The sequence below is a fragment of the Nuphar pumila genome, chromosome 2, assembly GCF_984573655.1.
Source record: "Nuphar pumila chromosome 2, dmNupPumi1.hap1.1, whole genome shotgun sequence".
NCBI classification, from domain to species: Eukaryota; Viridiplantae; Streptophyta; class Magnoliopsida; order Nymphaeales; family Nymphaeaceae; genus Nuphar; species Nuphar pumila.
This window is the reverse complement of record NC_143250.1, coordinates 71,026,082-71,053,486: the sequence shown is the minus strand read 5'-3', so window position 1 is coordinate 71,053,486 and position 27,405 is coordinate 71,026,082. Positions and strand designations below refer to the sequence as shown.

Genomic DNA, 27,405 nt, shown 5'->3' with positions numbered 1-27,405 from the left:
TTTGACTTCTTTTAATGGTAAAACCATGAATGCCCGATAAAATAAGAAAAGCCAAGTTAGGAGTCGACCATAGGCATGCTTTTGGTTAACCATAAAACAAAAGAGGTATGCATTTGAATTACCAAATTTTAGAATAATCTGAATTGTGAATTTTTTTTGGGCATATTTTTATAAATAATCCTTTAAAGAATGAATACTTGAAGAACCATGAAAAAAAGAAACAAGCAGCAAAACTTAATTATATTTTCCTTGTTTTCTCCTCTCGCCTCTTTTTTTCTTCTCTTCTTTAGCACCAAGTCATCTTGTTCATTTCTCCTTTTGTGAATTGTGAGCCGAGAATGGTCAAGTCGATTTTGCCTTGATACACATTTCTGATTTTTACCTTTTAATAATTATCTTTTGGTTTTCTTGTTTCTAATCCTCAACAAAAACACCTCCAGGAAAGGAAAAAATAAAGAAAGCGTGTACATGCATGGACAAATACACACGAAATTTTGGAATTGTAAGCTTTTAGTGGAGCCCACAAGGGCTCTGCTCATCTGGTACGGGCATGCCCCGCTGCAAGGGGGGTGGGTGTTGCGGGGGAGGTGGTTTGTGTTGGATTGTTCTCTTTCTTTATGTTGGTTATAACCATAAAAAATACTTCATAGCTTCATAATAATGAACGTTAAGATGCATTGTGTTCCCAAGATATTAAAGTGCCTTTTACTTCTATAAAATTGCTTAATTATCCCTTATAATTAATGTATAAAACAGTAATAGTATTTCAAACTTGGCAGGGCTAAGTCGGTGAACATATCTACACCTAATGGCTTCAAACCATAAACAACAAGACTTAAGATGCACTAAACAGAATGTAAACTTTGATGGAAGTTCATTCATTTGAAGAAGAGGTTACAAAACCAGAAATGTACATAAATAATCATCGCTGCATTCACCTCTCATTCAATCAGCTTTTGTCTTATTATGAAAATTCTCTAGATTATCTTAAATCAAACATATACAGAATATCACAATACAAAAACCCTCAGCTGATAGCATAATGGTTGGGTTGTCTCTGACTCGCATGAAAACCTGAGTGTTCAAGAGAATTTCTGCCTTAAAATTGATAATGTTGTTGCACTAGTCATCTGCCCATCGTACACCATGCTTTGCTCCAAGGTAGTATGCCCCAACAGGTCCTCTGCCACCAAACTCATACAGCTCTGGTGATATTTTATTGTAATCGATCTCGTTTAGAATAGGGGTGAGTATATTCCATGCAGCAGCTAACTCATCACTTCGCATAAAAAGATGGCTATCTCCATCAATGACATCCAACAGGAGATGCTCATACGAATCAGGTACTTCAATGTCATACCTGAAAAGTACCAAAATACCAACTGCTTGTTAAAGGCCGAAGGCCAACTTGGAGGATTAGGGCAACTCAGCACAAATCAAGTTCTTATAGCCTAGGGTGACTTGGAAAGACTCAGCTAATTCACCCAAGAAGTTCCCTTAAACATTTAGAAAGAATAGTAAGATGAGGCTAGAGAAATAGGTCACTAAGCTAAGTCATCCAAGTCTGCTTGATCAGAGTGGTCCCCAACAGGACATTTTCTGAACCCTCACTGGGTAAAAAACTTCAAGATATTTGGAAGGTAATGAATCTCGTGATGGGGGATAACTTACTTGTCTTTGTAAAGTAAATTCAATTCTGATGCATCCAACTGTATCTCCAATCCGGGAACTTTGTTGTTCACTTTTACAAGAATGGCTTCGTCAGGTGCATCTCGCAGAATCAGTTCATTTGTAGCAAGGTCAATGTTCTGCCCAATCCGCTCACGGTAAAGATTTCCTGGAACATGGTGAAATTGGATCCTTATCTCAACTCTGCAAAAGAGAAAAAAATGCAAATGAAAATGGCACCAACAGTATCAAACTTCCTATTAGGAGGAAAAGAAAAATAATCAATACAAGTTCATCTTCAACCCCATTTCTCAGAGAAAATAAGCCTACATGAAAGCCATTAACCAAATTGAGTCATGGGAAGCATGTCGCTTGCAGTTTTTCAAGCTTTTGATGAAACAAATTACAAAGTTTCAAGGACATGCATCGTGAATAAACAAATCAAACTGTACAAATCTTCTTGAAGAAACTTAAAGAACTTGAATTAAAATGAAAGAAAAAGTACTGAAAAGAAAGCAAAATAAACCCTAGATACTGACATTGTGACAATCTCAGTAAGAAACCCAGAAAAAGAAATTAAAACAAGGTTGCCAGGAAGGGAAACGGAAAAAAAAAATGGGAAATGGGAAATGAGAAACTTGATAGATAGATATGTGTGTGTGTGCGTGTGTGTGTGGAGCAAAAGTGCAAATATTGACAATATGCATGAAGAATATTAAAAATTTATATAAAATTTACTTTTCTATTAATATTGTGATAAATAGTAAAAATTAATAAATTTATTTTTTTATAGAATATATGATTACATTGACTACAACTATAAACTATTATAAAGTTGGTTATACTTTATATAAACTAGTTCATAATCATCTTAAGTTTAATAAAATATTAATATCATAAATAAAATATTTAAATGCCACATAAGCTTAGATAGAATCTAGAAATAAAATCAAATATAATGAAATTACATTAAATTTTGAAATTCTCAATTTCATCTAATATATTACATTCTTTAACATTAAAAATTATACAAAATTTGTTTTTTTTTAAATAAGTAATTAAAATTTTGAATGACACATATGTCTCAAATTTTATTGAAAAAAGAAATATCTTATTTAAGGAAAACTTGGAAAAACGTATGGAAAACAGTTTTCCCAAATAAGGGAAATGAATTTCCCATACAAAGTAGGTTTCCCATGTGATGTGAAACATGTTTTCTCATTCCATGGGAAACAGGTTTCCCATGCATATTTAGAAGTTTCCCACAAGTTTTAGAACACTAGGTTTCCAGTTTCAAAAACAGTTTCCCACATGTAAGTGGAGTTTCTGATAACTTTGAATTAAACCAATCTCAACTTCGTCCAGATCGAGTCTGTTATTCAAAAATTTGAATCTGAACAACAAAGAAGATAAAAAATAGCAGGAACATTTTGAATGTAGGTTAATCACCAACTTGTGGACCCACTTTAACCTTGGATCACATCAATTGTTTTACCTATATAATGTGTTGAATCAATACTCATCAATATAGCAAAATATCTCCCAACTTTATAGCATGATCATCACCGAGTCCATTACTTGCTATTCTATATGCTACAACCATCGTGGGCGAAAAAACATCCAACTTCAATAATTAGCGCTCAAAGAGGAATTAACATTAAATTTGGTAATAACAATAAGTAGAAACAACAATTCAAGGCACAATGAACTTATCAGGAGTAATGCCGAAAGCACCTAAGTTAATCAAAGATGTAATCTTCCAGATGAAAAGACAACAAAAAGTGATACTACACATAATGGCTTAGCTACATGAAAGCCCACAAATGCATTTCAATCAATATTAAGAACACAGTGAAACCATACTAACCATACTAGTATAAAAACACCAATCTGACCAACAAAGGATTCAAAAACAATCTATAAACTGAAACACAAAAATGTAATGCTTCTGACAATGCACAAAGAAGAAACCAGAAATCATCTTCAAACCATTGGATGACTCAAATAGTTAGGAAACAGTTGTAAGAATAGAACACATGAAACCTTGTGAAATAGATCAGGAGCTTAGGGTTCAGAGATTCAAATCCCTTTCATGTTCTAGAAAACAAAGGTTAAAGATATATGTTCAACACAGAAATTGGTTGCTTCAAGTTGTCTGGGAAGGTGATCACAGATTGAAATCTCTCAAAAAAAGCTTTTCAGTTTTCAAATGTTTTCTGAATTTTTTAGATGTTGATGTCAGCTTGGAAGTACAGTGAGCACATTGGATGAAATCGTGTTTGCCGATATCAAAAGATAAAAACTACACCATTCAGGATAAATAAAACAATATCCACATACAACATTATTAAAGAACGGAAGAGAGAAAAGCCACACTCCAATGCATACAATTCCAGCTTTGAGAAATAGGAAAGGTTGGTAGATGGAAAGCAAAATGAGATCATACCTGTGTTTGATTAGTCCCATGCCAGCTTTGATCAAAAATGGCACACCATCCCACCGCGCGTTGTCAATGTATAGTGCAGCAGCAAAAAATGTTGGAGTGAGGGTATTCAAATACACATCTGCTTTATTTGAACTAGATTTATACTGGCCCAGAACAATGTCATCAAGCTCCAATTTTCTGATGGATCTAAGAACCTTCACCTGCATGAAGGAAGAAAAGAATTTTGTATTCACGTATGATGAGAAATGAAGCTTTAAGTTATATAGCAACCAAAGAAAAATTTTCACCTTTTCATTTCGAATGTCTTCACCATCAAGGCTCACAGGAGGTTCCATGGCAAACAAAGCAATTGTTTGCAAAATATGACTATGGACAATGTCCCTTATGATTCCATAACCATTTGGCAGATCAAAATACCTGCCAAATGAAAAGAATTATGGAAAAAAATCAATATGGTTCTGCAATTTTTCAATGCATACACCACAAAAGTTTGTGCCATGACATGATCAAAGGCCGCATGACATTGTACAATGTACACAGACACTATCATGAGATACCAATTAACAGATTAATTAATTCATCCATAGGATTGACATAATCAGGTTGCTTACCTCCTTCTTGATTCCATTCCCCAATCTTCAGATAAGATGACCTATAGCAAGCAATCAACGATCTTAGAGATAATGACGAACTCTATAATATCCATTGTGTGATTTTAGTGCATAGGAATTTTTACCTGAACATTTCGTATGTAAGTTCGACTCCATAATGGCTCAAAAACAAGATTGGAAAATCTCAGAACGGTAAGATTTTCAATGATGTTTCTTCCCAGTAGATGGTCGATTCTGAAATAAGTTGGGAAAGGCATGAAAATACACTACATATATTTTAGCTTTTGTTGAATGAGGCTTCAGTTAATTCAAGCAATAATCTACTAGAGAGAAGATGAATAGGCACACTTGAAATAATAGCAAGCCAACCGGATATAGACCTGTATATCTGCTTCTCTTCAAATTTTGAAAGAAGGGACTGTGTCAACTCAAAGGAAGACTGCAAATCAAAGCCAAAAGGCTTCTCAATTATTATTCTGTTCCAACCTCTTCTAGTTAGAGCATTCTCAGCCAATGATGACGCAACATCCAGAAGTGCCTCTTGTGGAACAGATAGGTAAAATATCCGATTGGCTTCAGAGTGACCCTAGAAAGCAAAGCATAAACAAAATTCCAAAAAATTTACTACATAATGGAAAGAGAACAGGACGCAAAATTACATTGCCAAGCAAGACAAAACAGTAATTTCTGAATAAAAGTTTGAAATAGCTTCAAGTTTACTCATAATCACAAACTGGAAAAATATAGCTTGGCCGGTACCTCAATCTGTTGCATTCGAGCACTAAGTTTAGCCATCCCCTGCTTATTGTCATATCCGCCATTGATATGGTAAGTTCTATTGAGAAAAGCATCTGTTTTGTCCTCACATCCTTCCCTGGAATTTTCCAAGAAAATATAGAAGATCAAACACATGTATCATCTTTCTTCTTTTTAAGTACACTATACAGGAAACACCACCAGTTGCTAATATACCAATTTGTTTTAAGGTCATAAGGGAACTAATCCTCTGAAGCACAAAAGCTAAAGCAGAGCAGTACATGGGACATTTTGTCAATAAAATTAATGATGCAATTGCATACTAAAGAAAAAAAATCAATTGAAACTGGCACATTATTGTCTGAGTAACAAGTCACGTTCAAGGGTTATATTTCAGAGAATCTTGGGAAATCCTGTTCACAGCAAGGATAAGGAGAAGAAGATTAAACAGATGCCAAATTTTGTGATCTCCATGCTCTCCAACATTGATAAACAAAGAATAATCAATAAAACTTGCACAAAGTCCATAAAACTATATTTCATCTGAAAAACTATAAAGCCAAACTTTAATAAGCGTGTCTCAACCTATAATATATCCTTAATTGGATATTCTTGAAAATACCTGGAGGCTTTTCTAATATATACTTATTCCTTCAAATCCCCATCCAAAGTCGCATTCATCACATATATGTGTTCTATCCGACTCATGTATTGTAGCAAAAGAGGCGATCGGCTTCTTAGATTTCATTTTTTATGACCTCGTCTTTGTCTAGAGTCTAGACCATATTCTTGGAATGCAGCTTTGAATCTCTCAATTCTACCATTTATGTCATGCTTGATTTTACACACCTACTTGCAGACAATCACCTTTTTTTCTCTTTTGGCTTGTCAACAATTTCCAAGTGTCATAAGTGTGTAGAGCACATATTTCTTATCATCTTTATCCATCTGTAGTCTTTACTATATTTCCTCATTCATCACCTTTATCCACCTATAAGCTTTGTGTGCATACAGGGCAAAACCTGGGTTTTGAGATGGTAAAATGTATATATATAATATCCTTTTTTGTATTTTACTTTTCCTTTTTCTGTATTTTCTATAGTCAACAGGCTATTGACTATCTGTTAGACACAATTCTATAGAAAACTAGCTGTTAGACTGTGTCAGTACAGCTAGAAATCTAGCTGTTAGAACTAGTCTAATAGCTAGTTTTGCTCCCTCTTGTGTGTATAAACAAGGGGTGTTTACCCCATTGTAGGTATGCATTTTGCATACTTGTGGATCAATAAAATATTAAATTTATATTCTTTGTGCCTACTTTGTGTGTGCCCTTAGTGACATTTGTGCTTGTCCACTTTGGATTCTTTGGTGGACGTTTGGTTTGTGTTTGAAGACTCTTTATTCCTTATATGGTATCAAAACCATAGCGCTCTTGACTTTTGGAGATTGGTCATCACATGTTCGTGTTCATGGAAAAGCTTCTAAAAGTGTTTGTGGTGCTCGTGGTGACTCAAGTGGATCTCTCTCTCTCTCTCTCTCTCTCTTGTAAACATTGAGGACAATGAGAGTATTACCATTGTCCCCATTAAGCTAAATGGTACTAATTATGTAATGTAGTCTTTAATTATGAAGCACCACATATGGGGCAAGGGTTTATGGAGATTAGTAGATGGGTCTAATTCAAAACCTAAGCTACTTCTCACTAAAGTAGAGAATGAGAAGGATGTTGCACTACAAGATGATGAGAGGACCAAAGTCATGACCAACTATGAGAAAAAATAAAAGGAATGGAGAATGGGCACACGAAGATCATTTCTTGGTTCATTGCGTAGACATTATTAATAAGTGATCTAGTCTAGCTAAATTTGAGCATGCCATTAATGCATGAGAATACCTTAAAAACATGCATTCTCTGAAGGATATTGCACATGTGTGCAACCTTCAAGATAAAATTAGAACCATGATACAAGAGAATATGAGCATTAGATAATACTACAATGCTCTATTTGAACTTTTGAAAGGAATTGGCCGTTCTTGAATCCAAGTGGCATTGCCCCTTGGTCATCGAGCTCCGACAAACATAAGTTGATGCAGAGCACTTCTAACAATTCATAAATGGTTTGTGGGCCGAATTTGAGACCACCAAATCAACTCTTGTTCATAGAAGAAAATTTTCATCTATTGTTGATACTATTGAAGAGCTTGCCATTATGTATGTGATGAATATCTAAGAGGAACTGTAACGCCCCAAAATTTCGAACCTTATAAATTCCTTGAAATAGTTAGAAAATTCATTTTCTTTACAGAGTTTATTTCTAAATCAGCGGAAACGATTTCTTTTAAAAGAAAAAGGACAGGTTTGACAACCTTGGGCACGTTAGCGAGGAAACAAAGATTTACCATAGACGATCTGCAATAATACTTAGAAAATCATTCATTCTATTTAAAGAGTATCAAGTTTGTACAAAATTTGGGTTTTCTCAAGGGAAAACCGTATCAAAAACCAAAAATGTCCAGGAGAAGCACTACGAGCAGAAACAGTGGATCCTTAAATCATCTCGCAGTCGCGCCATCGCCTGATGCACCTAATCGTCACCTGTACCCATGAGATGGGTTAGTTTTGCGAAAAACTAGCAGGAGAGTACAAAGACAGAAAGAACTAAATTAGGCATAGATAATTTATGCAGCAGGTAGTAACGAGCAAACTAAGCAGATAGACTAGAGGAATAAGCTAAGTACTGTTAAATTATGTAATCAAACTTGTAATTTCGTATATATATTTTATATATATAATATATGTATATGTATTTACCAATTATATATATAAAATATATATAGTCATAGTAAGGGTAGTTTAGGAATTTTACACATATTCTTTTTCAAGAATATGTTTTTTTGTATTTTCTTTTTTCATTTTCTTTTTGTATTTTTGTTTTTTGCATTTAATGCATTGTACATGCATTGGGAGGGGCCCAACCCACTAGTCGTTGGACCCCTCCAACGGTCACATTTGTGACCGTTGGAGGGGCTCCAACGACTATGTGGAGCCCCTCCCAAGGCCTCCTCCAAGCCCTATTTATATGGGCAGCTCCTCTTGTATTTCCTTAAGGGATTTGGGATTATAGCCCAACCTCTTTAGTGTTTATGAAACTTATGGGTGCAAGTGCACATTTGTGATTCGGTGTGTTGTGTTTATTGTGCACAAGTGTTCTTGGGTGTGTATGTTCACACATTTATTCTTAAGGTTGTTGTGTTATCGACTAAAGTATCTTGTTGAAGATACTTTTACATAGTATCAGAGCAAGGTTGAAGAAGAAGAATTGCGACTAGCCTTCTTTTGCATTCCTCGGGAAGCGTGCCTTCAAGTTTTTTGAAATCAAAGAGGATCATCTTCTTCGAGCAATATTTTAGGAGCTTCTTTTGTCAAGAAAGACGCAAAAAGTAATTAAGGTACATACTATCTCTTGCATTCTTTCCTCTCTAATGGGCGAAAAAGACTCTCATTTCTCTCTTGGGTTTAAGCTTAATGGCTCAAACTATCATGTTTGGGCCGGTAATATGGAAGCCCATATTAAAGGAAAGGGGCTTTGGGGTTACGTTTATGGATCCATACCGGAACCGGAACCGGAACCCAAAATTACCATTGTTGAAGGAGGTGATATTAAGATTCTTGAAGGGGATGAAAGACAAAAGGCTCTTGAAGAATATTCTAAGAAACATGATGATTGGGAAATGAAGAACTTCAAGATATTATCTTGGATTTTCTCATCCGTTGAAACCAAGATAAATGCCAACATCATCAAATTTAAAAGGGCTTCCGAAGCTTGGGTATATCTTGAGAAAATGTACACCTCAAGAGATCTATCCCACAAGTACTTTCTTCAAAAGAGGGCTTTGACTGTAACGACCCCAACTCCTACCTTTGAAAAAATGCGGAATATTTTATTATTTTTTTTTAAAGAGTCGCGGAAAACTTCCCAGAGACTTGGGGTCCCTACAGTTCCAATTTCAGTTGGATAACCACACACCACAAAGCAACTTACATTTATCAATCATAACCAATCCACTGAATTCTTTTATTAATGAATCAATAAGAGTAATATGTTCCATGTCAAATGCAATAGTTCATTCATGAATCAATCCAATTAAAACATACGAACAACCATGCAGTTTTGATCTAAATTCCATATGTGTATATGCACAAGTACACTCACTTACAACAATAATTTCGAACAAGGATTATTTATCAAGTTTAAGCACCTAAGGAAACATCACCCTGAATAAGCATAACATAACCAATAGGCATATGGAACATACATAAAAACTTAATTCTATATAAGGCAGGATTTGAACTCATAACCAGATTTAAAAGCATGACAGTCGATGCACTATCTCCAGATTAACAACATAAGCAACGCATAATTATACTAAACACAAGGTAAACCATTTTCAAGTATCAGCACATAAGCAATGTATATATAAAAAAAACAAAATCAGGATCGTTAGTCAAGGAATCATCACATCAAAAACTTCAGAAAACTTTAACTGCAGCCCTGAATACATATACATATACATGCTGATCCGCGTGTGTGTATATATATATATTTATATATATATATATATATATATATACCAGAATTGGTATGTTGACAGACCTATTTTAATAAACACACAAGAGTTCTACATACCGGGAGTTATTACTACTGGTCACCGAGAGCAACCCAAAAAGATTGGTATTTAACAGACTTTCTTTTTTGTGTTTTCCCACAAAAAATATATATATATATATATATATATATATATATATATATATATATATATATATATATATATATATATATATATATATATATATATATATATATATATATATACCCGTGCAAATTTAAAAGGACCAATCTAAGATTTCATTATATTTCTCAGCCTCAAAAATGTATATCAGATCCAGCCATCAAGATGCTGCAAAAAGTCCAAGGTAACTCTGATTTTCATGCAGATGCAAACCCCTGTTATAGTTATATGGAAAAAGAAATAACAAATAAGAACATAAACCAAGGACATCAATTTTTGGGACACTGTACAGGTGTATGATGAGTATCCTGAGCGTGAGCAAGGTGCTGATGCAGATAAGAACTTCTCCCCAAATCTTAATGTAAATCGTTCTAACATTTCAGTATTTACAAAACCTTAAATCATGCCAAATCTGGACCGTGATCCTTACGTAGATATATATATATATTTTTTCTAATCTAACCCACTTAAAGTCCAAAAGAGAACAAGAACAGGAATTCCAAGATGATGTTTCCCCAAAAAGGTTACAGGGAATCCAGTCCATACCCATTTTCTCACCCGATTTCAAAAGAGGAAGAGCCCGTACCTTGTTCGCTGGTTTTCCGGCGATCTTTCCGGCGGTCGGAGGTTGGAGGCACGGTAAGCTGGGCTGCTCCTTGTTGCTGCCGTGACGGGGAGATCGCTGGAGGTCGGCAATGGTGGACGTGGGCTGCTGCAGCTCGCCGGCGACCTCCTCCCACCCAACTCGACAGAGAGAGCGATAGAGAGAGAGAGATATCAAGGGAGAGAGAGATGAGGGAAGTGAGAAATGAGGGAGACGAGGGAGAGACCCCCTCGTTACTCCCTTTTATCGACTGATCCCCCCCCCTTCCATGCCGAGATGGGTGGGGATCAGTTACGCCAGCCGAGCCCCCCCCTTCCTTGCTGGGTATTGCAGGAATCGTGCCCTAGGCACGATTCTTGATCTTTCCCCCTTTAAAAATAAAAGCAGCCCGATATAGGGTTTTAAAGAAACCCTATCGGGTTACGGATCCGGGTCGGGTCCGACCCGGGTCCAAGAGCTTCTTGCCTTCTAAATTAAATCTTATTTATACTTTTCTTTTATCGAGAGGGCCGGGTCCGGGTCTGCGACCTGCGGCTCGGGATCCAAACTCGACCGGACCCTTGACTTCCACTAGGTATGGATCCATAGATTGGATCCAAATGGATCCAATCGTGGATCCCCCTAAAAATACTCATGTATTATATATTTTTATATATATTTAATCCCGTATACGAGTATATAGGGTATTTTACCTATATCTATATGGATCCTATCTGGGTATCGGATCCGAAATGTGGATCCCAAGCCCATATATACATTATATACGTAGTTATCTCTTAAATAATTTGCCAAATTGAAAAATTTTGCACTTATGTAAGTACATATATGTTTTACGAGATAAATACATATATAAAGACCCCTTTATGGATCCCGGATCCGCGACTTGAATCCCGGGCCCAAATCACATTGTTATGAAATATATACCATAATATTTTTAAATAAAAGCCTAAAAATTTAGGTTATTACATCCCTACCCCCTTAAAAGAATTTCGTCCGCGAAATTTAAAACGTACTAAATAAGTATCGGTAGTGCCAAAAATAAAACATCACACGAGCCTAACGATTGACAACAAGAAGATACCTTAAACCAGATCAACCTGATCGTCCTGTGTAGTAGTCGTAACGGCATAAACTCTCCCGTTGGTCTTTCGTTGGCCTTGTTGTTGCTGAGGTCTCTGTGGTTGTGGTTGTTGTTGTTGTAGCTGTTGCTGTCCTCCCTGAGCTGCTGGCGGGTTGTGACAGTAGGGAGCGATGTGCCCTGGCTGCTGGCACCGATAGCAAACTCCCTTGAACAACGGACAAAAACCCTGTGGATGACTTTCATTACATCTACGACACATTGATTGGGCTTTCCCCTATTGTTGCCTCTGCTGAGGTTGTCCCTGATGCGCACCCTGCTGACGTCCTTCCTGGGTTCGCTGCTTCTTGCCAACCTGAGTCTTTTCGCCTATCGGCGGGTCTTTCCTCTTTCCGCCCGAAGCATTCCCTCCATTCGTGCCTCCCTTTTGCGATACATTCCTAGATCTTTCCCAGTCCTCGGTCAGTACGGTGGCTGACTCGATCGCTTCGGCCAGAGTAGAAGGACGACCCCCGAGCACACGAGTCCGTAACCCATCTTTCAGTCCACGCACGAATCTAGCCGCCCTTGCCTTCTCATTCTTGAAGAGGTTTGGGCTATACTTCTCAAGACTCCGGAACTTAGTAGTGTATTCCACTAGACTCATGGTCCCCTGAGTCAGATCGAGAAACTTTTGTTGCATCTGCTCCTCGGCGTAAGGGGGAAAGTAGGCGTCCAGAAACTCCTCCCTGAACGTCTCCCAAGGAATCTCATCCCAATCAGCAAATTTCACCCTTCGCATGGTGTCCCACCAGTTCATGGCATCACCCTTTAAGCGGTAAGTACCAAAGGGCGTCTTTCTCTCCTCAGGGACAAGTAAGACGTCAAACACCCGCTCAATCTCCTCGACCCAGCTCGCAGCAGCCTCTGGGTCTGCCTTTCCTGAAAAGGAAGGCGGGTCCAACTTCAAAAACCGCTCGAACGAAACGCCACCTGCGTTGGGAACAATATTGACCGGAGGGTCACGAGTAGCTGCCTGCACGGCCGCCTGTGCAGCTGCCTGTGCAGCCTGTGCCGCTTGGGCCGTTTGTGCAGCTTGAGCCGTCATAGTCTCTGTCAGGGTATGGATGACTTCCATCATGAAATCCCTTTGCTCCTGCCAGTCTGAGGGAGCAGCAGTAGAGGACGAAGCACCTCTGCGGGTATAATGGGACATCTACAACGTACATCCTTTCTTCAAATTAGACTCCTATTGATCCTACCCCCTTAAGGTTGATCACGAACAATAATTGTTCATGAAATCACACCAAGACTTATTTATTTCACAACAAAGAATATTAAATTATAATTGCAATCCATCACACAGAATTCACAGACTTAAAGTAAAAGTATTAAATAACCTTACCAGTGAAGAAGACTGCTCTGGAGGACGAGTCACACTTGTCGACGCTTCAGGACAGTGCTCATATACCAAAATTTAGAAATTTAACACAAGAAAAAACGATAAAAGTGTAAGTCTTTGTGGTTGCTCTGATACCAAACCTGTAACGACCCCAACTCCTACCTTTGAAAAAATGCGGAATATTTTTTTTTTTTTTTTTAAAGAGTCGCGGAAAACTTCCCAGAGACCTGGGGTCCCTACAGTTCCAATTTCAGTTGGATAACCACACACCACAAAGCAACTTACATTTATCAATCATAACCAATCCACTGAATTCTTTTATTAATGAATCAATAAGAGTAATATGTTCCATGTCAAATGCAATAGTTCATTCATGAATCAATCCAATTAAAACATACGAACAACCATGCAGTTTTGATCTAAATTCCATATGTGTATATGCACAAGTACACTCACTTACAACAATAATTTCGAACAAGGATTATTTATCTAGTTTAAGCACCTAAGGAAACATCACCCTGAATAAGCATAACATAACCAATAGGCATATGGAACATACATAAAAACTTAATTCTATATAAGGCAGGATTTGAACTCATAACCAGATTTAAAAGCATGACAGTCGATGCACTATCTCCAGATTAACAACATAAGCAACGCATAATTATACTAAACACAAGGTAAACCATTTTCAAGTATCAGCACATAAGCAATGTATATATAAAAAAAACAAAATCAGGATCGTTAGTCAAGGAATCATCACATCAAAAACTTCAGAAAACTTTAACTGCAGCCCTGAATACATATACATATACATGCTGATCCGCGTGTGTGTATATATATATATTATATATATATATATATATATATATATATATATATATATATATATATATATATACCAGAATTGGTATGTTGACAGACCTATTTTAATAAACACACAAGAGTTCTACATACCGGGAGTTATTACTACTGGTCACCGAGAGCAACCCAAAAAGATTGGTATTTAACAGACTTTCTTTTTTGTGTTTTCCCACAAATATATATATATATATACCCGTGCAAATTTAAAAGGACCAATCTAAGATTTCATTATATTTCTCAGCCTCAAAAATGTATATCAGATCCAGCCATCAAGATGCTGCAAAAAGTCCAAGGTAACTCTGATTTTCATGCAGATGCAAACCCCTGTTATAGTTATATGGAAAAAGAAATAACAAATAAGAACATAAACCAAGGACATCAATTTTTGGGACACTGTACAGGTGTATGATGAGTATCCTGAGCGTGAGCAAGGTGCTGATGCAGATAAGAACTTCTCCCCAAATCTTAATGTAAATCGTTCTAACATTTCAGTATTTACAAAACCTTAAATCATGCCAAATCTGGACCGTGATCCTTACGTAGATATATATATATATTTTTTCTAATCTAACCCACTTAAAGTCCAAAAGAGAACAAGAACAGGAATTCCAAGATGATGTTTCCCCAAAAAGGTTACAGGGAATCCAGTCCATACCCATTTTCTCACCCGATTTCAAAAGAGGAAGAGCCCGTACCTTGTTCGCTGGTTTTCCGGCGATCTTTCCGGCGGTCGGAGGTTGGAGGCACGGTAAGCTGGGCTGCTCCTTGTTGCTGCCGTGACGGGGAGATCGCTGGAGGTCGGCAATGGTGGACGTGGGCTGCTGCAGCTCGCCGGCGACCTCCTCCCACCCAACTCGACAGAGAGAGCGATAGAGAGAGATATCAAGGGAGAGAGAGATGAGGGAAGTGAGAAATGAGGGAGACGAGGGAGAGACCCCCTCGTTACTCCCTTTTATCGACTGATCCCCCCCCCTTCCATGCCGAGATGGGTGGGGATCAGTTACGCCAGCCGAGCCCCCCCCTTCCTTGCTGGGTATTGCAGGAATCGTGCCCTAGGCACGATTCTTGATCTTTCCCCCTTTAAAAATAAAAGCAGCCCGATATAGGGTTTTAAAGAAACCCTATCGGGTTACGGATCCGGGTCGGGTCCGACCCGGGTCCAAGAGCTTCTTGCCTTCTAAATTAAATCTTATTTATACTTTTCTTTTATCGAGAGGGCCGGGTCCGGGTCTGCGACCTGCGGCTCGGGATCCAAACTCGACCGGACCCTTGACTTCCACTAGGTATGGATCCATAGATTGGATCCAAATGGATCCAATCGTGGATCCCCCTAAAAATACTCATGTATTATATATTTTTATATATATTTAATCCCGTATACGAGTATATAGGGTATTTTACCTATATCTATATGGATCCTATCTGGGTATCAGATCCGAAATGTGGATCCCAAGCCCATCTATACATTATATACGTAGTTATCTCTTAAATAATTTGCCAAATTGAAAAATTTTGCACTTATGTAAGTACATATATGTTTTACGAGATAAATACATATATAAAGACCCCTTTATGGATCCCGGATCCGCGACTTGAATCCCGGGCCCAAATCACATTGTTATGAAATATATACCATAATATTTTTAAATAAAAGCCTAAAAATTTAGGTTATTACATTGACTCTCCAACAAAATGACATGACCATTCGGGAGTACTTTGCCGAATTATCCTCTATTTGGGACGAGCTCGCAATCCTTGAACCTAAATGGAGTGGTGAGGCTATCGAATTAAGGCACAAACAACTTGAAGAAGACCGGTTCTTCAATTTTTTAAATGGCCTTAGACCCGAATTTGAACAAGTTCGGTCCTCTCTTCTCTCCGCCTTCACATCCCCCTCACTCGAAGATGTTATCACCAAGCTAAGTGGTGAAGAAACCCGTATGGGGATTGGCAAAAATAACCCTAGCATTCTTGTTACTTCTTCTACTCAAGAAGATGGTGAAATGGCTAATGTCGTGTCAAGACCGGGAAATAACATGAGGACCTATAGACCTCCTCATTTCAAGAATCAAGGTCAAGGAGGAAATGATCGGTATGGCAAAAGAGACTATAGCAAAGTAACTTGCTATCATTGTAAAGAACCCGGACATATCAAACCCTTGTGTCCTAAATGGAAGAAATTGATTGCAACGGCTATGGCATCTCAAGTTGAAGAACGACCCCCTTTATCAAGTGAGTCTCTTTCTCTTCAACAAATCGTGGAAGCCCTACAACCTCTTCTCAAGGGAGGTACTTCCGGAGCCGCTATTGTAAGATTTTGATATATGTGGGCTGTAACAAAAGAGAGAGATAGAGAGGGAAATAGGAAAACCTGAGAGAGAGGAAGAGAGGAGAGATAAAGTGGGGCGCAGAATACCTCTCCCCCTTTGTATCATTCTATTTATACTCAAAATGTACATTTTACAAAATACATAATAAAAAAGAATGTAATTACAAGTATGCCACCGCCTAGAGGCGCGTGCCTTAGGCGGTGTTATGGATTGGATCAAGATCTGATCCAATCCAAATGTGTCTTCTTAACAGCCCCCCTCAAGTTGAGCATGGGGATGAATCATGCACAACTTGTTCTTCAAAGTCCAGAAGTGCTCGCCTGTAAGTCCTTTAGTAAACAAGTCCGCCACCTGTTGTGATGTAGGAATATATGTTGGAGAAATGACCCCGTCTTCAACCTTTTGACGAATGAAATGTTGATCAATCTCTATGTGCTTGGTACGACTGTGAGAGATGGGATTGAAAGCCATTTTAATAGCACTCTGATTATCACAAAGGAAGGAGGAGCTGGCAATGGGAAGTAAGAGTTCTCCAAGGAGGTGTCGTAACCATGCAACTTCAACAGTGCCGGCAGCCATGGCTCTATATTCTGCTTCTGTGCTTGACTTGCAAATGGCCCGTTGTCTTTTGCTACTCCAACAGACGAGATTGGAGTCAAGAAAAACACAATAACCCGAAACAGACCGTCTCTCATCTGGATCACCCCCCCAGTCAGCATCAGTATAGGTATAAAGATGATGTCCATCCAAGACATTTGAGGACCTTGTGTAAACGAGACCATCTCCAATAGTAGCTTTGAGATAGCGTAAAATCCGCTTAACTGCTTCCATATGCTCTTCTGTGGGAGCATGCATGAATTGAGAGACCTGGTTCACTGCATATACTATGTCAGGACGGGTAAAAGTGAGGTATTGCAACATGCCAACAATACTTCGATAAAACCGAGGATTAGGATATGCATCACTTCCATCAAGAGCACGCAACTTGGAGTTAAGAACACTGGGAGTATTTATGGGTTTGCACTGCGACATCCCTGCCTTGTTTAATATGTCAAGAGCATACTTATGTTGAGTGAGAGTCATCTCATTATCCTTTCTATCAAGTTCAACCCCCAAGAAGTATCGTAGCTCGCCAAGATCTTTCATTTTAAAAGCCTCTTGTAAGACCTCTTTAACATGAGCGATATGAGAGGAAGAGTTTCCCGTGAGTACTATATCATCCACATATATGAGAAGCCAAGTTACAGTTTCACCTGACCGATATAAGAATAAAGAATGATCAAGAGCGCTTCGAGTGAAACCAACCTGCTGAATATGGAGAGAGAACCTGTCAAACCATGATCTAGATGCTTGTTTGAGCCCATATAATGACTTCTGTAGTTTGCAAACCCATTGAGTAGGATCACTTGATGCATACCCTGGAGGTTACTCCATATATACTTCTTTCAAATAGCCATGAAGAAATGCATTCTTCACATCCAACTGATATAAAGGCCATCCATGTGACACTGCCAGTGAAAGAATAACTCGTATTGTCCCCATCTTGACAACTGGACTGAAAGTTTCATCATAATCCTCACCATACTGTTGAGTGAATCCTCTGGCAACAAGACGGGCTTTGTATCGATCAACACTGCCATCGGGTTTATATTTAATCTTATAAACCCATTTTGAACTCACTACATTTTTCCCGTCTGGTCGAGGAACAAGAGCCCAAGTTTGACATTCATGCAAGGCAGACATCTCCTCATTCATGGCATCAATCCAACGTCTATCTTGAGAGGCTTGATCATAACTCTTGGGCTCCTCATTTTTGTTCACCTCTGTCATAAAGATCTGAAAATCTAAAGAAAAATTGTCATAGCTGACCCACCTGTCAATTGGATGTCTCACCCGTTCTGATCTGCGTGGAAGAACATCGGTTGTGTCTGAAGCACGGATAGAGGGAAGCCTTCTACTATAAGTCATCCCTGAAAAATAACCAGATGGTCGAGGATCACATGTGGATGGTTCTAAATCAACTTGGGATGAGGCAATGGAAGTGTCATGACATATTGGAGCCGAAGATTGATGTGGATCACCCTGTGGAGATAAGATTTCAGCACTAAGCCATGGATCATAAGACTGAGGATCAGCATTGGATTCCACAAGTGTGTCTGTCGAGTCCTTGAATCTGAGTTCATCAAAAACAACATGACGGGAAATGTGTACACGCCCAGTTTTGGGATTGTAACATCTATACCCTTTATAACTGTCAGAATAACCAATAAATCTGCACATAATAGCCCGATCCTGAAATTTGTTTCGTAAAGAGACATCAACATGAACATAACAAATACACCCAAAAACCCGCAACACATTGTAATCAGGGTGTTCATGATGTAAAAGGAAATATGGAGAGTTTCCTTCAAGTAATGACAATGGCAAACGATTGATGATATATACGGCAGTATGGAAAGCTTCAGTCCAAAGAGTCATGGGGATGCCAGTATTATGTAACATGCTTAATGCAGATTCAACTATATGTCTGTGTTTTCTCTCTGCTATGCCATTTTGTTGAGGTGTATGTGGACAGGAAATCTGTCTAGTGATCCCATGATTTAGTAAGTACTCAGTAAATTCTTTTGAGATAAATTCTCCCCCACCATCACATTGGAAATGCACAATATTAGAGGAGTATTTGTTGCGGACTAAGGCATGAAATTGAGTAAACAAGTGAAACACTTCGGATTTATGCTTCATAAAATAAATCCAAGTGTATCGAGAGTAAGAATCAATGAAAACAACATAATATTTGCTCCCAGAAGAAGAAGAAAGAGGAGCTGGTCCCCAAACATCAGAATATATTGTCTCAAATAATTTGGAAGCTCGTTTATTTATCAACTAAAAAGGCAAGGCATGGCTCTTACAAATATGACAATTAGAGCACATGTCTGACTCATTGGCAGGACTCAGACTGGACTTGGGGATGAACCCATTCTTAACAAGATCACGAATAAAAGAATGACTGCAATGACCTAAACGGCCATGCCAAATGAATGACCTATCATACTCTGTTAAAGCAACAGGATGAGGACTAGGAGAAGACGGAACAAAGACACTTGACGCAGACATTGTTGGAGCTTCCTCAAGAACGTACATGTTGCCCTTGCGAACACCCTCAGCGAATGTCTTCTTGGTTCGAGCATCCTTGACATAAACAGAAGATGGAGTAAATTCAACAGAGGAATTAGAATCATCAATAAGCTTAGAGACAGAAATAATATTTTTCTTGATATTTGGAACAACTAGAACATTTTTCAAGGGTAAAGAACAGTGAGACAAAGACACTTGTGCATTTCCAATGTGGGATATCTTATGATGGGATCCATCTCCTGTAACAACTGAGCCTTGAGCTAAATAAGGGAGAGCACTAGAAAGTTTACCTGCATTATCAGTCACATGAGTTGCTGCACCAGAGTCCACATACCAAGTTCCTTCCTCATTCTGTTTAAAATTGATCTTGGACATAGCAGTCATAAGAATTTGTTGCACATCTGGAGGAATATGGTTGCCTGGCACATGTGAACTCGTCTGCGTGTTATCGCGTCGAACCCCTTTGCCTTTGTTCTGCGGATTGTGCCAACACTCAGACTTTACGTGTCCCTTTTTGTTACAATAAAAACAAGTAGGGATCCTCCGTGGGATATTGCCCTGTGTGGTAGCCTAAGGAGTAGGAAGGATTCCTCTTCCCGTCCCTGGTTGCACATGGAACCCTCTAGCACGATTCCCTGGATGAGAATAAGTGTTTGTAACAAGAACATTGTGTTGACCATGCGGCAATAAGTCCTGACGTTGCAATCGGCTGGCTTCATGTTGAAGCAGTTTTGCCTTGAGATCTTCAAATGAGGGAAGGGAAGGCAACACCTCTAAAGCAGTACAAAAGACATCGAAATCAGGTCCCAACCCACTTAGGACTTGTTGAACTTTGTCTTTATCGTTAATAGGGTGTCCCACAATGGCCAGTTGATCGCTAATATTCTTCAGTTCAGTCATAAACTCCAAAACTGATCTAGTACCACGCTTGCAATCTTGAAATTGCCTCTTAAGTTGAAGAAATCGGGCTTCAGAAATTTGGGAATATGTGGTGGCTAAGGCCTGCCACAACTCCATTGCAGTGAGATCATCATCAATCCCTGCGAGCACTTCATCTGAAAGGGTTGATGTAATATAAGCAACAAGAGCTTGATCATGTGCCGTCCATGTATCATAATCCGGATTAGGCTCAGTTAATGTGCTTTCAACTTCCCCGGCAGCATTCTTCACATCAGTCACATTGAACTCAGGTGGTGTAGGAAGAGAGCCATCAATGTGGCCATAAAGCCGATGACTCTTGATAAAGGGGATGATTTGACGTTTCCACGTCAAATAATTGGTTTGATTGAGTTTTTGAGAGATAAGTTGAGAAAGAAAGCTGGAAGAGAGGGCAGCCATAGAGGGATTTAAGGTAAAATTAGACGAATTTGGGATTTAGGGCAAGATTAGGGCAAAATTTGAGAAAATTAGGGGCGGATTGAAAATTAGGGCAGAAATTAGGGCACAGTAGAGACAAAAACAGATGGTGTTTTCGGAGTAAAAGGAGATCTTCACGGTAAGAAAGAAGAGAAATAGGGTTATTTGGGAGAAAGAGGGGTTCACGGCAAGAAGGAGAGAGGTTTAGGGATTTTGGGAGAGAGGAACTTACGATCAAGAGAGAGATCCCGCACGATATGTCTTCAGCCCGAACCTAGCTTTGATACCATGTAAGATTTTGATATATGTGGGCTGTAACAAAAGAGAGAGATAGAGAGGGAAATAGGAAAACCTGAGAGAGAGGAAGAGAGGAGAGATAAAGTGGGGCGCAGAATACCTCTCCCCCTTTGTATCATTCTATTTATACTCAAAATGTACATTTTACAAAATACATAATAAAAAAGAATGTAATTACAAGTATGCCACCGCCTAGAGGCGCGTGCCTTAGGCGGTGTTATGGATTGGATCAAGATCTGATCCAATCCAAATGTGTCTTCTTAACAGCTATGTCATCCTCTTCCCCCGGTAAGACATCTTGGCTTTTAGATTCCGGGGCATCCTTTCACATGACCCCTAGTTATTGCACTCTTTCAAATTTTTCTAAAAGTGCTTTTCCATCCTTTGTATCAACCGCGGACGGTACATCTCTTGAGATTAAAGGAATAGGTAATTTTGAAAAACAAGACTTCTTTGTTCCAAAAATTCATTTTATCCCAAACCTTAACCTAAATCTTCTTTCCGTTTCCCAACTCTCGGACCATGGTTGCGATATAAAATTTTCTTCTAATAAATGTTGGATACAGGATCGCCAGTCCGGGAGATTGATTGGGGAAGGCTCTAGAAGAGGAGACCTCTACTACATAGATTTTCTTCAAGTTCCCAAGAGTCAATTTTGCAACGTCGTCCAAAACAAAGACATTCATGTATGGCATAAGAGATTGGGTCATCCCAATATTGTTAAAATCTCGTACTTGCCTTTTGTTAAACATATTTGTAAAAGTGACTTTTTGTGTAATGAATGTATTCTTGGGAAAATGAAATGTTTGCCCTTTCCTCAAAGATCCATGTTTACGACAAAACCATTTGAAATTGTCCATTCCGATGTATGGGGACCGGCTCCGGTAATGTCTAAAGGAGGTTTTTCATATTATGTAATCTTTGTGGATGACTATACTAGGTTTTGTTGGATCTATTTCCTTAAACATAAACATGAAGTTTTTTCAACCTTTAAAAATTTTCACATGATGATTTCAAATCAATTCAATGGATGTTTAAAAAATTTTAGGTCTGACTCTGGAGGAGAATACCTCTCAAATGAATTTAAGGGTTATCTTGAAAATTTTGGAATTCTTCACCAAAAATCATGTCCAAAAACCCCTCAACAAAATGGGTTAGCCGAACGAAAACACAGGACATCATTGAAACAACTAGGACTTTGCTCATTTCTCAAAGCATTCCAAAAAATCTTTGGGCTGAGGCAGCTCTTACCTCTGTCTATCTCATAAACCGACTTCCATCGAAAAATTTAAACAAAATTTCTCCCTTTGAAAAACTTTATGATAAGGAACCTGATTATAGCAGGTTAAGGGTCTTTGGGTGTAAGTGTTTTGTTCTTACTGATAAGAATGACAAACTTTCTCCAAAGGCCATTCCTTGTGCCTTTCTTGGCTATTCTGAAACCCAAAAGGGGTTTCGTTGTTATGATATCAAAAGTGATAAGTTGTATGTTTCCAGGAACGTGAGTTTTTTGGAAAATGTTAGTGGATTTGAAAGATGTGACCCCCATAATGAAAATATGGATTACTCTTTTTTATTTGATTTACTGAATAAGGACGATGATACTAGTGATAATGAGTCAGATCAAGATAACCCAAATGAACTTGAAACCGAGGAAAACATCTCCTTGTCTCCTTCGTCACATCAACCTATTGAATTACCTAGAGACCCTATCACCTACTCTCATAGAGATCAAAACAACTTTAGGAGTGCTCTTGACAGATATAATGATGCCAGTTCCAGTGCCTCTCAGAATGAAGTGATCCCTCGTAGAACTGAGAGAAGTAGAAGGCCTCCTTCTAGGTTCATTTCCTATGACTCTTTCTCACCAAGATATAGAGCCTGCCTTAGTGCCATCCACTCTTATATAGAACCTAGAAATTTTGAAGAAGCACGTAAATGCCCTGAATGGATTAATGCCATGGACAATGAACTTGAGGCTCTGAGAAGAGCCAAAACCTGGGAATTCCAAAACCTTCCTAAAGGCAAGAAAACAATAGGGTGCAGATGGGTTTTCAAAGTAAAAACTAAAAGTGATGGATCCCTTGAAAGGTATAAAGCTCGCTTAGTTGCAAAAGGATATAGTCAAAAATATGGTATTGACTATGAAGAAACTTTTGCTCCTGTAGCTCGTATGGTCACTGTTCGATGTCTTATAACCGTTGCCTCTATCAACAAATGGAACATCTATCAAATGGATGTGAAAAATGCCTTCTTAAATGGCGATTTAAGCGAAGAAGTCTACATGGATGCTCCTCCTGGAATGGAGACTCCTAAGGGAAAGGTGCTTCGTCTTCAGAAAGCACTCTATGGCCTAAAACAAGCTCCCAAGGCTTGGTATGATAGATTTAACTCTGTTATGATTGTGAATGGTTTTTCCTCTTGTTTTACTGACACTGCTCTATTTGTTAGAAAATCCAATGCAGGGATTGTTATTTTACTTCTGTATGTTGATGACATGCTCATCACTGGGAGTGATTCTAACGGGGTTAAAAGTATAAAATCTATCTTAAAAGATAAATTTGAAATGTCTGACTTGGGTTTTTTTAACTTATTTTTTGGGAATTGAAGTGGCATACTCTCTTCGAGGATATTTCTTATCTCAAACTAAGCTTGCTTCTGAGATCATTGACAGGTCAGGTATTACAGATGAGAAGCTGTGTGAAACTCCTGCGGTAGTAGGAGCAAAGATGAAAATTGATGATGGAGTTCCCCTATTGGATCCTACACCTTACAGACAGCTTGTAGGGTCTCTGATGTATCTGAGTATTACCAGACCAGATATATCCCATGCAGTCCATACTGCAAGTCAATTTCAGCATGCGCCTACATCCGTTCACATGAGTGCCATCTTATGGGTCGTAAGATACATAAAGGGTACTCTAAATAAGGGAGTTTTTCTGTCCTCTTCCACTGATTTAAAATTGATTGCTTATACTGACTCAGATTAGGGAGGTGACCCAAATAACCGTCACTCCACCACTGGTTTTTGTGTGTTCTTAGGAGACTCACTAATTTCGTGGAGATGCAAGAAGCAACAAAAGGTGTCGCTCTCCGCAACTGAAGCTGAATATCGTGCCATGGCCACTACTACCATGGAGATTGTTTGGATTCACCAACTGCTAGAAGACATGGGGATCAAAATTAAAGGACCCACCAAGCTATGCTGCGACAACAAAAGTGCAATCTACATTGCAAGGAACCACACCTTTCATGAGCGGACAAAACACATCGAAATGGACTGTCACTATGTTCGTGAAGCATATCTCTGAGGAGTTATCGACCTTCCTTATGTCACGTCCGAATATCAGTTGGCCGATTTCTTTACTAAAGCCCTGTGCGCTCCGCGGTTCAACTTCCTTCTTGGCAAACTATCGGTCATCTTGCCCTAAGTTTGAGGGGGGGTGTTAAATTATGTAATCAAACTTGTAATTTCGTATATATATTTTATATATATAAGGTAATACATATACATATATATAATATATGTATATGTATTTACCAATTATATATATAAAATATATATAGTCATAGTAAGGGTAGTTTAGGAATTTTACACATATTCTTTTTCAAGAATATGTTTTTTTGTATTTTCTTTTTTCTTTTTCTTTTTGTATTTTTGTTTTTTGCATTTAATGCATTGTACATGCATTGGGAGGGGCCCAACCCACTAGTCGTTGGACCCCTCCAACGGTCACATTTGTGACCGTTGGAGGGGCTCCAACGACTATGTGGAGCCCCTCCCAAGGCCTCCTCCAAGCCCTATTTATATGGGCAGCTCCTCTTGTATTTCCTTAAGGGATTTGGGATTATAGCCCAACCTCTTTAGTGTTTATGAAACTTATGGGTGCAAGTGCACATTTGTGATTCGGTGTGTTGTGTTTATTGTGCACAAGTGTTCTTGGGTGTGTATGTTCACACATTTATTCTTAAGGTTGTTGTGTTATCGACTAAAGTATCTTGTTGAAGATACTTTTACAAGTACAACAAACTGAAAAGGGGGTGCATGCTCATTTTAGTTATTACTTGATAACCGGCCATGCGGGTACATACATGGCACGTGAGTCGAGACAGTCGAGTCCAAGCCGAGTGTTCATTATGTTAAGTATTTTAATATACCTCGGTTGTCTGACTGAATCCTATTCCTATGGAGACGACCGATGGTCGAGAAAGTAAGTCCCCAAGGCCTGATAGGGATGCATCTAACTTCTGCAGAAGTGTTAGGCTAACTTATGTAGCCCCTATCCCTCCCCCTAACCTCCGATGACTGGGGAAAAACGGGTCTTTTGCCCTTTTTGAAAGTCATAAATGGATTGTGCATCGGAGTTGGTACCCTTCGTCCTCTCTCTTGACGAAGCAAGGTTGAATTGAGCGCGACGGGGTTTCTTAGCCGTTGCCTCATTCTTCATGCTCTGGTCCATTAGACCGAAACGAGCATCTTGCCTATGAAGGCGATCCCATTCTTATATGTGTTTTCAACAACCTGCACTAAGCATTAATCGAGGTCATAAGACTCTCTCATCCAATCGTCGTAGTACTAACATGTCTCGCATGTTTAAGAAGTACACTTACGAGAAAAGGGATACAGGTCCTTAATAGGAGCCTCGGGAGTGTGTTTCGCAAAGATATAATGTTTTTAAAAACTATTTTAACATATCAAATCTTTCGAAACCACACACAATCTTGCCAACATAAGGCATGTGATTTTCTCGAATCTGACATCCGATGACGCAGTGTCTGGGTGCTATGTAAGTCACGACACTGGTTTTGGTAAATGGGTTTCACAAAGGAACCTATCACCCAACAACTTGGTCTTGCCCCAGATCAAGGGTTTTCCCAAAACATATCGGGTGGAAAGAGGAATAGGTATACCTCTCGAATACACTAAGTCTATGGCAAGGAAAAGAAACAAAAGATAATAATGCGAAAAGGAAGTGCCTGGGCGCGAAGCGCGACGGCAAACAGGAACTGCGAAAGCAAGGGACAAGGATCGCTGTGATCATCGCAAAATTTGTTTACAATCGCGAAACCGCGTCCTTGAATTAAAAGACAGTAAGTAGTAACTATGAAAGCAAAAGCCTGGGCGCAAAGCGCGACGGCAACAGAAACAGAAAGTGCGTAAGCAAAGGACAAGGACCGCGAAACCGCGTCCTTGAATTAAAAGACAATAAGCAGTAAATACGAAAGTAAAAGCATGGGCGCAAAGCGCGACGGCAAACTGAAATGCGAAAGCAAAGGACAAGGATCGCGAAACCGCGTCCTTGATTTAAAAGTGTACTTATATACATATAAGTATATAAATATATCATTAAGTCATTTGGATCATTAATTATTTAAGCTTGATTTAATTATTTAAGTCCTTGTGCAACTTCTCCTACCTTGGAGTATTGCGAGAATGAAGCCGTCTACGAACGTAAGTGATCGTCGGTTTAGTTCGCGGGGCGCGAACGGGCTCCGTTGCGTAACACTGCAAAAGTACGTAGTTTAACATGTATAAAATGAATATAGGTAGGGAGAAAGCTCGGTTTCTCCGCAACTCAATGCAGGGGTCATCGGCCCCTACTGTTACGAAAGAGAACGGGGTAGGGTCTAATGACCCATGCCATTAAAAGGAGATGGGTGCAGGGGCCATCGGCCCCTGCCGGATATCTAAAGGAGGGCAGGGGCCATCGGCCCCTGCCGTGATAATAGTAAGAGGGGCAGGGGCCTTTGGCCCCTGCTAAGTCTTCAAAAGGAGGGGCAAGGGCCTTCGAGGCCCTTGCTGGGTTTTTAAAAGGAGGGGCAGGAGCCTTCGGCTCTTGCCAGCCTTCTTAAAAGAAAGGGGCAGGGGCCGAAGGCCCCTGCCAAGGGAATGCATAGGGGGAGAGTGCAGGGGCCAAAGGCCCCTACCGAGCCCTTGCTCGCCAGAAAAAGAGACAAGGGCCTCAGCCCTTGTCGGTTAAAAGAGGGGCAGGGGCCAAATGGCCTCTGCTGGGTTTTTTTCTAAAAGAAGGGAGGCAGGAGCCAAAGTGGCTCCTGCTTCTCTTTTAAGGAGAAGAGTAGGGGCCAT

At 39.1% G+C, this 27,405-nt stretch overlaps 1 protein-coding gene across 1 annotated transcript in view; it reads right to left on the bottom strand.

The window, feature by feature from the left end:
* Nucleotides 1-846: 846 nt before the first annotated feature.
* The window catches only part of LOC149845730 (inactive glucose-6-phosphate 1-dehydrogenase 4, chloroplastic-like), a 104,298-nt gene continuing 77,739 nt past the window's right edge, over nt 847-27,405 (bottom strand). Inside the window, exons 5-12 of the mRNA XM_089995957.1 lie at nt 5,485-5,599; nt 5,106-5,311; nt 4,851-4,959; nt 4,726-4,766; nt 4,402-4,531; nt 4,115-4,314; nt 1,672-1,872; nt 847-1,360 (exon numbers count right to left, since the gene is read on the bottom strand). Of these exons, the coding sequence (XP_089852083.1) occupies nt 1,123-1,360; nt 1,672-1,872; nt 4,115-4,314; nt 4,402-4,531; nt 4,726-4,766; nt 4,851-4,959; nt 5,106-5,311; nt 5,485-5,599 (1,240 nt within the window). The 3' untranslated portion in view covers nt 847-1,122. The remainder of the gene's footprint in view (nt 1,361-1,671; nt 1,873-4,114; nt 4,315-4,401; nt 4,532-4,725; nt 4,767-4,850; nt 4,960-5,105; nt 5,312-5,484; nt 5,600-27,405) is intronic.